General features: G+C 33.2%; 1 protein-coding gene across 7 annotated transcripts in view; it reads right to left on the minus strand.

The window, feature by feature from the left end:
- LOC118202130 (spectrin beta chain-like) overlaps nt 1–12,077 on the minus strand; it is a 291,298-nt gene that overhangs the window by 37,513 nt on the left and 241,708 nt on the right. For 5 of the 7 annotated variants that reach the window (XM_085820903.1, XM_085820914.1, XM_085820900.1 and 2 more), the window contains 2 exons: nt 8,199–8,290; nt 3,977–4,081 (listed from right to left, as the gene is read on the minus strand). In XM_085820903.1, coding sequence (XP_085677029.1) covers nt 3,977–4,081; nt 8,199–8,290 — 197 coding nt within the window. Of the gene's footprint in view, nt 1–3,976; nt 4,082–5,828; nt 6,076–8,198; nt 8,291–12,077 lie in introns of those variants that run through there. The other 2 variants (XM_085820925.1, XR_015042215.1) reach the window with 2 other exon arrangements.

A 12,077-nucleotide genomic window follows, 5' to 3' on the forward strand; every position in this document is an offset into this window, starting at 1 on the left:
GACATGAGTAATGTAAGCAACAATTACTAAAAGAGAAATCAGAGGGATAAAAAGAAGCTTTATTGAAAAAGTAGCATGTAGCGCAATGCGACTGAAGGCCGAAACATCCCTGTGATGGGTGTCCAGCAAGAAACATCCGGTCTTTAATAGGGGATTTGATCTCCCTTGACTGCTAGGCAGGTTTCACAGCGTCTGCCCATGCTGAGAATGAGAGTGTCAATGAGTTGTTAAGGCATTGCTGCCCATTCGTCTTGCAGTGCCAATCGAAGCTCAGGAATCGTTACTGGTGGTAAGGTACAAGCTGCCAAGCATCTGCCTAGAAAATCCCATACATGCTCGATGGGATTGAGATCCGGAGATCCTGCCGGCCAATCCATATGTTCAATATCCTCACTCTCTAAGAGCTGTTCTGCAGCTACTGTGCGATGACATGGTGCATTGTCGTCCATGAACCCATAGCACCTCTAAAAAGATGCACATATGGAAGAAGAATCTCGTTACAATAACGGGTCCCGTTGACTGAACCTGCGTCGAAGATGTGAAGGTCTGTATGACTACCAAGCATGATGCCTCCCCAAACGAGAACACCGCCACCTCCATACCTGTCCCTTTCAATGATGTTCGAGGGATGATTGCAGCTTCCCCGCTCTCTCCAGATGAGTATGCAATGAGAATTGCTACTCAGACTGAATCTGCTCTCATCTGTAAAGAGTACTCGTCCCCATTCATTGTCTCTCCAATTCCAGTGTTCCCGGCACCACAGAGAACGCCTTCTCCGATGGGCAGGCGTTAGAGGTACACACCGTACAGGGCGTCGTGCAAACAGACCACGACTGTGCAGTCTTCCGGCCACGGTAAAACGCGATATCGGTCATCCAGTCGCCTGTGTCGTGTGTCTAGCGATTTCTTCCGCTATCTGCCGCCTGTTTCTTCTGGCCTGTAAGGCAATATACCGGTCATCTGCGGGTGTGGTTCCTCGTGGACGACCACTACTAAACCCCCCGGATAGCTGTTCCTGTAGTTTGAAATTGTCTCCAAAGTCGTGAAATGATGCTGTGAGCAATTCCAAACTCTGCAGCCACACTTGTCACACTGCAGCCTTCCTCCAACTTCCCAATGATTCGACCTCGGGTAAAAGCATCCAGATGTCGTCTAACAGATTGATTATTCACCATTTCTCGCTGAGGCAGCACCTCGGTGTGATTTTAACTGCTATACGGCGTGCAATCTCTTTGCCAGAAATACTGATCTTACACCGACAACATGCTTTATACTACTCAGACACTCCCCCATTATGTCTACCTGCATATCTGCGCATGTGTTATCGTACATCACCTTACTTAAACTCCTGATTGGTCTTTCTGTCCGCTCTGCCTCTTCGTTCAGCTGATATGGTAATTTTTCGATTTCGTCCTTAATTTTTGCACACCAGTGTATATCACAATGTTTTTTCATGCTGACATTAACATTGTCACCACAGTTTGGGGAACTAAATTCCACTCCTCCAGCAGTGTAGTCCTCAGGCATTTTTATCTCTAGAAAGAGGATGTCTCCCTGCAGCTGCTTTCCTAAGATAGTCCCACAAGTTCTCGCTTGGGTTAAGATCAAGAGATTTTCCTGGCCATGGTACTTGCTCAATGTCTTCACTTTGAAGGAATCTGTTATTGAAGTTTGCTCATTGTGGATGAGCACTATCACCCACAAATAAAAAGTCAGATCCATATACACCTCTGAAATGTCTTACATAAGATTCTAAGACTACACCATAATATCTATGGCTCACAAATCCATAGTCAAAAACCTGTAGGGACATATGTCTGTCGATCATTATTCCTCCCCATACCATCAAACATGCATTACCAAAACTGTCCTGTTCCATTATGTTCAAAGGAAGATTTTGCATCCCTGACTCCCCCTAGATCTAAATATGTTTAGAATCTGATGTTAAATTACATCTTGACTCAACAGTAAGGAGAACATAGGACAGTTGGTGTTCATGCCAGTTCTAATGTTATTTTCACCAATTAAAGCCAAGCTTCTTTTATTATGAAGACAGTGAAACACATATCCTAGGCTTTCTGGCATAAAGGTTCTGAACTTAACTGGTCAGCACTATACTTTTTGTTACATTGGGTGGTTATTATTGGACAAGATGAGATACCGATCTTGAGAAGCAGTTGTTATGCCACTCCTCTTTACCATTTTTCTAGAGTTCTGAAAGTGTAGTTATAGCATAGAGAGAATATACTACAATGAAATATTCACACATCTCACTGCTTCCATGATTGTTTGCCCTGCTTCAAAACAGCTTCACCATTTCACAGAATCTTCCAAATGGTACTTCAAAAGCATAGCAAACCATTTGAGTCCTTACACACTGAAATCAGATACTGTGTTGCAGAAATTCACTCAGTTATTCACTTTGCTGAAGGTGCTTGACTCATTGCCAGATGATGTAATGCCTTGATTTACATATCCGAAACCATTTGGCTATTTTTGTTGGATTACGTTAATTAAGCTTGACTTTCACACATTCTGCAAAAAATGGATTACATTGATTGGATATTTCATAGAATATCATTATTTTGGGGTATGTAAATGCAAATGTGGACATCAGTGTGCTACAAAGATAATGTGCTATTTTCTGATGATAAATATTTTATTTTACTGTATAATAAATAGATGCATGAAAAATAGAAAAACTGACAACTGTTTGATATAAAGTCTCTACCTAACCCATCAAAAGCAGGGCTCAAATTAATGAAAAGTAATGGGTTAAAAAAATCAAGTGACTATCATAACAAAAATTTTATAATTCTTATACTGCAGTACCTTTTAAACATTACATTTAAAGTTCTTTTTAAGCTTTATGTAATGGAAGTTTTCAAAGTCATGCATATATCATTTTAGCAGGAACTTTGATACATTTTTGGCTTCAAGTTATCCATTCTGTTTCGTTATATTAAAGAAATATAACTGTGGCAAAAGTGTGTCTCATATTTGTCTTAAATATTGTATTTACTTAATTTCTGAAATCATTAAAGCACTTAATTAATTATTGCAGAGTTTATTTTCCCAGGTTTATCGACTTATTTAATCTTATGTTAAATAAAAGCATCACAAACAAAAACAAAAATCTGAAAGGTTTCAGATTTTAAATTATGTCCAAAGGGGCGTTTTTTAACATTTTGTGTGTTACCTTTATTTATTAAATATCATGTTCTTTGCATTTAAACCATAAAATTCAATTCAACAGCAATGTCGCAAAATAATTTTAAAATGAGCATATCTTTAGAATTTCTGATACACAGTTCTGCAAACTGAAGATAAAAAGGTTTCCCCCTCATACAGTGTTGCCATTACTCACTTTTAAATTGTTGAGTTTGTTACTCAAAAATTCGTTAAACGTTTTACAAAATATGAAATCGATAATAAAACAAATTCCAAATTTCAAATTTGGTCTTCAAAATGCCCATATTTGTAGGAGGATTATGCAATTCAAAATTCGATGGCTCTATGTACAGTTGTTTTATCACAATGTGAGACATATACATACATTTATGCAGATTTTTTATTACTTAATTTCTTCAAATATAATGAAGGACTCTAACAATTGGTAGCAACAGTTTGAAAAGTAGTTCCCCGTTTATAGTGATTCAACACAAAATCGCAAAACAAAAAAAAATATTTCTTAGTGATAAACAGTACAAAAATAAAATCATCCTTCTTTATTAACTTCCAAATTTTTTCTCAAGGAATTTTACAACTCTCAAAAAAAAAAAAAAAAAAAAAAAAAAAAAAAGTACTACTCATAAAGTTCCTATGTTCAAAATTAATATTATGATGTAATATATTTGTAGCATCAGAGGAGAAAGGTTTTCAGAAATATTTGATTCTAAAATTGAGAGGAAGTTTTAAATCTAAACAAAAGAATTCATAGGATCAAATTCATAAGAAATTTTATGAATATATTTACCGTAGTTAGCCGCTCAAGAGCAGCAAACCTTTCTTCTTGAGCAGCTGCAGACTTTTCAAAAGCTTCATGCTTCTTGATCAACTGTTCAACTTCATCCAAAGTATGCTAAAATTTTTTTTTGAAACATTTGAATTATTGTCTCCTACTACTGTTCAAGTAGTACTAGTCAATCTACTACTGTTCTACTACTAGTCAATCTACTACTGTTCAAAATTAAAATAAATAACATTAATTGTGTTACACTGATTTAAAACTCTGCTGATTACAATAATATATAGCAAATATTAAAAAAAAATGCTCTAGTATTTGTTCCAGAATATGAAAATAAGGCAGACACCAGCAAATCATAAAGAAAACATATTTAACATCATGTACATATTTTGTTTACATGTATAGTGATCACGTCTTTAACGCCATTTGAAACACATCCTTTCGATGAAAGGCAAAAGTGGCAAGTTGTCAACAGCCTCATAGTACAGTCAAAAGTAATTAATCCGGACTCGTCGGGATTTCGGCAATTATGGATTATCGATTTTTCCGGATTATAGATCATCAGTTTAAATCTGGTAAGATAGCATGCAGAAATTATAAAATTAAAAATATGAAACCGTAATTTATGAAATAAAAAACAATTATGATCTAAAGGGTATCAAAACTTACAAAAAGAAAAAGCTTAATATTTATTTGTTTACTTTATTAAACATTTCTTTCAATGTAAGTTGTTTAAGTTGCTTCGTTTTTTATGTGATAATACATTCTCTTTAATTCTATAAACAGACATAATTTCTTGTTCAGTTACAAAGTTCCGCTGTTCAAGTCCTATAATTGCTGTGTCGAGAATACCGACTAATTTGTCAATCGAAATTTTTTTGTTTTCAATAACCTCCATCACTTTCTTCACTATCGGAAGCGAATTATAATGACAAGGAATTTGATTTAAATCATATCAAAGACGGAGTACATCGAGATGAAATACTACATTTAGTAAGGAATTATAAGCCAAATAAAATAAAAACATCTGCCTTGAAGATAAGGATAGTGCTGACAGATCAACTTCCAATTCGTTGCGCGCCGGCGTTAAAGATAAACAAACGTTAAAGTTTAGATAAACGAAAGATATGCCTTTATCCATTTTTTGCAGCAATTCCACTGTTTGTTTAATGCACTTAAAAACATACTTTCGCTTTGTAGATCTTTTACATACTAGTAAATATATATCAGAAATTCTATTTGACATAATCGAAAGTTCAAGCTTACTTTTATAAAATTGCTCCAACAGTCTGCAAAAAATAATAAGCCGAATCCAAGTCGAAGATTAATTAACAACGCAATTTGCAACATTAACTGAATTGGATAATTTTAGCTTAGCTTATACTGTCCATTACACATTAAACGCGCATTCATAAACGTATTTTGCACATCGCACATGCATATTCGCAGTCGTAGAGGTCTTACGCGCATGCGTCAATGCGTCGCATGCGCAGAAAGTTTGTAGCTTTGAAGTCCTGATTATAGATCATTTCGGATTATGGGTGTCCGAATTAACGACTTTTGACTGTAATCAAATACAGTTGACCATCTCCAAAGAGCTGAATATTCCCCAAAACTTGATTTTAAGAATATGGAACAATTTTTTAAGCAAAATAATAGTCAGAAATCTTGTTGATCAAAGTCATCCCAAAGGTAGCTGCAGCATCTGAAGATAACTGCTTATTCTTAATAACACAATAAAACTGACAACTGGCCTGGGATCTTTTAGCAGCCACTCATACTTGAATTAGCAGATCTACTAGTTACCAAAACTTCATGAGAATGTTTTTTTTTTTTTTTTTTTTTTTTTTGTGTGTGTGTGTGTGTGTGTGTGTGTAAGAAAACAATTGCCTTGTATCCCATCATGTATATTTTCCAGAGGAGAGTGTTTAAGGTAGTATCATCTTCATTATCAAAACAGCCAGATGGCTTGGGCCAGAGAACAATTTCTAGGTGAGTCAGTGTTCTGTTTAACCCCTTAAGGACCAGCGCCGGGAGAACGCAGTCACGGGAGCGGACCCACTAAAATGGATCATCACCACCGGCTCGCACATTTTCAGCAGTTCAGCCTAATTTTACAAAAAAAAAAAAAAAAAAAAAAAAAAAAAAAAAACTATAAAATAAGCATTTTGATATTATGACTTCAATTTTTGAAGTTGAGTATTTAATGTACTTGTTTTTAATGTGTATTAATATAAAGAATACCATATTAATAGAAATAAATTAAACAGGCAAAATATTAAAATCATAACTACACACACAGAAATAAATACTATAAACATGGAAAAAAATTTACAAATAACCTAAACAAGAATTACCTGCAGGTAATTAAATTCCAATTTTAAAATTCTGCTGTGTGTGAAATAATTCAAAACAAGGATCGACACGCACTCCTACATTGCATACTTCGCACTCAAAATACATTGTTTGCTTTCGCTTTTCCTTGGTTTTAGCACAAACAACGCATCTTCTCCTACCTTCATTACCTTTTCCGTCAACGTCAATTTTCGGAAACTGTCTTCCAGTTAGATGGAAAGGTGGAGTGTTCGGTGATTTAGGTCAAATTTTGAAGTTTTTAAGTAAGGTCTCTAAGCCATGGCTAACGGAATGAAAATGAATATAATTCCAACACATGTCCCAAAACTTCTTCAAAAGACACTCAGATATATTTTATCCTCAAACCGTGTGTGACATCAAGTTTATATTAGAAAACTTCTTGTTTTTCTAAATCGAAAACAGTGTCCACGATGACCGGAAAGTGATCAAGGAAAGACCCCCACTAGCGGGATATATGTTACTGATTATGTCAATATATACATTATATGTAAAGTAAATACATTATAGGCCAAAATATAATACCTGTGTCATTATATATAATGACCATTCAAGACATTATATATAATGACCGATTAAATCGAGTAAGAAAAGCAAAAATGCTGGCTCTTTCCTGAGAAATGCAAGCGAGTAAGACGTATAACGTGTCGAGAAAGCTGATAGTCTTTTCCCTTCTGTAATAATGTTGTAATGTTACTTTTTAATTAACCAAGAAAGCTTATGTTAAGTTTCAAAATAAATAGAAAACAGTAACAACAACAACAACAAAAAAAAAAAAAAAAAAAAAAAAAAAAATAAAGAAAATTACAACAAAATAAACAAAAACGCCTGGGCACCTTTAATTCACAGGCGCACTTATAAGGAGCCGTGATTTCTAGTTTCTTTATTTCAATAAATCTATCAAAACCAGAAGCACAAAACAGAAACTAATGCCAGTACACGAAGGTGAAATGCCGTCTGAATCAAACCATGTGAAAAAATTACCACTTAGCTCCATCTACTGTCTTTTAGAAATTCAAATAAATCGTTCCATTTCAAGGTCACGTATATGCAATGCTGGGCTGGTAGGAGCAGAATTGTTGCGTCATGTATACGGGACGCTGGTCCTGAACAGGTTAAGTAATATTTCTGAATACATACTCATCTGGCATAAAACCTGAAACATACAAACCTTACCTCGTATATTAATTGAGATACTATTTCTCTGGTGATAGTTTACTTGTTTGAGGTGGAATCTTGAGAAAATAGTTATACTGAAATCCATACCTAATAAAGAAGTTCTATAACTGTTCAAGCAGATATGATCCCCAAATATGGCTGTCTAGGAATTATTCTAGTAAATATGGATGCTGGGAATTACAAGCAAACTGTTTAGAAACTATGAAATGGTATCTTCAAGTCAGCAATTACAAACAACAATCTTCATACGATTAGAAAAACTTAACCTGCAAAATAATCAAGTGATCCAAAGCTTAGAAAGTGATTCTAGATTTTCAAAGTTATACTTTAAGTCTACCTATTATTCAATCCCTCCTTATTATTATCTAAATGAAGTCTTTTAGACATGACTAACAACAAATGATCATTTGCAGTCTTACAAAAATTTACATTTAACCAAGATGCACATACAACATCAACTGTTTCCTTTTATGATTTGTTTGCATTTATCTTATTTGCATACAATATGAAAAATTAGGGCACCACATGAGCTTTTCATGTTTAGTAGCATATAATTACTATAAATAATTGTATTCAGAAAAATTTTAACAAGTCGTATTGTACGCATCATTTTGGTAAATTAGCCTTTAATTTTGAACACTAGTGCAATAAATTACATTTTGAGTATCTTGTTTCATACCCCAAGCTCTTGACTTAAGAGATATGGTTCTTGTGCTATAAGCCATGCTTCAGCTACTGCAGCATCTCTAGCAAACTGGTATACTTCTAGGACTAAAAGAAAAAAAAAAAAATTTATGTGTGGGGGAGGACTTCCAAAATACATAACTCATTATATTAAAGAACTTATTTTTAAATAACATAGTGTGAAAACAATTTTTATGCAATTTAGCTTTTTACAGATTTTTTTTTCCAGCCATATATTCTTAATCAATAGAAAAACCCAATTCCATTTTGATTTTTACTCAATTCTAATACAGTCAAAAGTCGTTAATCCGGACTCATCGGGACTTCGGCGATTCCGGATTATCGATTTTTCTGGATTATAGATCATCAGTTTAAATCTGGTAAGATGGCATGCAGAAATTACAAAATTAAAAATATGAAACTGTAATTTATGAAATAAAGAACAATTATGATCTAAAGGGTATCAAAATTTACAAAAAGAAAAAGCTTAATATTTATTTGTTTACTTTATTAAACATTTCTTTCAATGTAAGTTGTTTAAGTTACTTCGTTTCATGTGATAATACTTTCTCTTTAATTCTATTAAACAGACATAATTTCTTGTTTAGTTACAAAGTTCCGCTGTTCAAGTCCTATAATTGCTGTGTCAAGAATACTGATTAATTTGTCAATCAAAATTTTTTCGTTTTCAATAACCTCCGTCACTTTCTTCACTATCGGAAGCAAATTATAATGACGAGGAACTTGTTTTAAATCATATCAAAGACGGAGTACATCGAGATAAAATATTACATTTGGTAAGGAATTATAAGCCAAATAAAATAAAAACATCTGCCTTGAATATAAGGATAGTGCTGATAGATCAACTTCCAATTCATTGCACACTGCAGCATTAAAGATAAACAAACCTTAAAGTTTAGATAAACAAAGGATATGCCTTTATCCATTTTTTGCAGCAATTCCACTTTTTGTTTAATGCACTTCGAAACATACTTTCGCTTTGTAGATCCTCTACATATTAGTAAATATATATCAGAAATTCTATTTGACATAATCGAAAGTTCAAGCTTACTTTTATAAAATTGCTCTAACAGTCTGCAAAAAATAATAAGCCGGATCCAATTCGAAGATTAAGGAACAACGCAATCTGCAACATTAACTGAATTAGATAATTTTAGCTTAGCTTGCACCATCCATTATACATTAAACGCGCATGCGTAAACGTTTTATGAGCATGCGCACAAGCATATTCGCAGCCATAAAGGTCTTACGTGCGCACGTAAACGCCTATGCGCATGTGTCAACGCCACGCATGTGCATAAAGTTTGCAGCTTTGAGGTCCGGATTATGGATGTCCGAATTAATGACTTTTGACTGTAGTAGCAAGGAAAACTTTAAAAACATAAGTATAATGGTATTTATTTAAAATTGTTATTTTTTAATAATTACGAGGATCTGAATCTAATAATCTTTTTAACAGATATATTGCATTCACAATGATTTTTATATCACAATTAACCAATAACATATGTAGTATGAAATACTAATTATATATTTGAATACTCTACATTTATTAAAAACTTATTATTTATGTCTATTTACTAAACTTACTATTTCTCTGTCTATCTACCTAGTGGTGCACTGAAAACCTTATATTAATATTTACAAGAAAAGGCAATTTTTTTTCTTTGTTCATATGATTTTAGCAAAATATACATTCATAAGCTTAATGCTAAACAAGGAAAATAAATACCAAAAATAAATAAATAAATAAAAAATTCAGAGGAATATGTATTTCTTTTCTTTTCTTTTTTTTTTTTTTTTTAAATTTTTTTTTTTTTTATTTTTATTTTAAGGGATAAACATATATCAGCAGAAAATTTTAAAGAAATATGCAATCACACATTTAATGTCAAATATAAAAAATAAAATTTAGGGGAAAAACATTTACTCTGCTCTCCCCTCTTTTTCATACAAAAGTTGTGATTTTTAAATAATGTTTTTAATGAATTTCACACTAAAATTATTGCACTACACATTAAAATGTTCTGCTTATTAGTCATATTTTATGCTTATATATTATATGCATATAACATCAATTATGTAAGTGAATTTGAAAAAAAATGTCAAAAAGTTTTTCACAAATTTTTTGTGGTTTGGTTTACTTGATTATGGTAAACCACTTGCCTAAGGGAAGAAATACCTTTTATGGAAGTCTTCAGCTTGTATCCATGTCACACATAGGAAAAACCACTAAAAGCCCATGCAGGCAGCACCCGTTTGCCAGGACTCAAACTACTAGTGTTCAGTTACTTTACCGCTCAGCCACTGATGGGCCATAATGTTTTGCGAATTAATCCTCTTTCCTTCATAATTATAAAATCTGCAACATCTTAGCAGCAAGATAATGATAGTAAACTTCTCAATCTGTTGTACTTTTTTACTAATGAGCATTTTCTTTATTGCATAAGATACATTAAGTACAGTTTTGTAGCACCCAGCTGTATAAAAGTACTGCTAACTGATTTATAAATATGGATATCTAACACTGAAATTTAATACGTTCCTAAGGGAAAAAAAAAAAAAAATGTACATGATTTTACTACTACTGGAAAATAAATTTGGAAACTGAAAGCCTGCACTCAGAGTAACAATCAAGCTATCAAACCACTAATTTTCTTTTTTGTTCTACCCCTGTCATAAAGCCACATGTTTTTATACTCCCATGTAATTTGGTGCTATATTACAATTCATGAATATGATCAAGTAAGCTTTGATCTGACTTTCAAAGCATTTTTCTTTAGTTGGACATTAATGGGAAATGAATCCAAGGCTCTAAAGTGCAGTTTCTTAATCTAAGGTTTTGAGTAATTCTTTTTTTAATTTCTACTTAATTTAAAGGCACATATACCTGCATTTTTAGGCATCGTTTTTAGCCCAAAAGGGATGTTAGTGCCGAATGAGATATTAGACTCGAAACAGCACTTTGCGTCAAAACACTTTAATGTATTTACCAATTTTTAAATTTTTGACACCAAATGTTATCACCCTGTATTATATTCACTTCATATTTTGTAAAACTTTAACGAATTTTTGATTAACAAACTCAATGACTTCAAAGCGAGCAATGGCAACACTGTATGGAATAAAACATTTCTTTTCTCCAGCTTGCAAGACTGTCTATTAGATATGCTGTTTTTAAGTCTTTTGTGATTTTGCTGTTGAATCAAATTTTATGTGGCATAAGTGTCAAGAACATGATATTTAATAAAAAAAAGTAAACACTCAAGATATCAACGACAAAAAGATTTTTTTTTTAAAGCCACCTTACTAAGAAAACTGAACATTGATATGATGAACTGACAACAGACTGGAGAGGAAAAAAAAAAAAAAAAAAGTGTCCCAACACTTAACACTGTATTGGGAATTTAAAAAGAATACTGACAAGCTGCTTTTAAAATTTTTGTAATTTTGCTGTTGAATTGCATATGGCATATGTTTAAAGTAAATGATGCTTAATAATAAAGCTAAAAAGTCACACACAAAACAAAAAGGGTTAGTAGGAGTGAGTGTAACAGCAGACACGTAGACTACAAGCTCAGCGAGAATGTAAAAAAACCTTAAATACATATACAGTCAAAAGTCGTTAATTCGGACCTCAAAGCTGCTGCTTTCTGCGCATACGTGGCATTGATGCATGCGCATAGGCGTTTATGTGCGCGCGTAAGACCTTTACGGCTGCGAATATGCTTGTGAGCATGCTCATAAAACGTTTACGCATGCGCGTTTAATGTATAACGGATGGTGTAAGCTAAGCTAAAATTATCTAATTCAGTTAATGTTGCAGATTGCGTTGTTCCTTAATCTTCGAATT

Source organism: Stegodyphus dumicola, chromosome 1, assembly GCF_044657685.1.
Source record: "Stegodyphus dumicola isolate Sdum_Otavi_A_Nest chromosome 1, ASM4465768v1".
NCBI classification, from domain to species: domain Eukaryota; kingdom Metazoa; phylum Arthropoda; class Arachnida; order Araneae; family Eresidae; genus Stegodyphus; species Stegodyphus dumicola.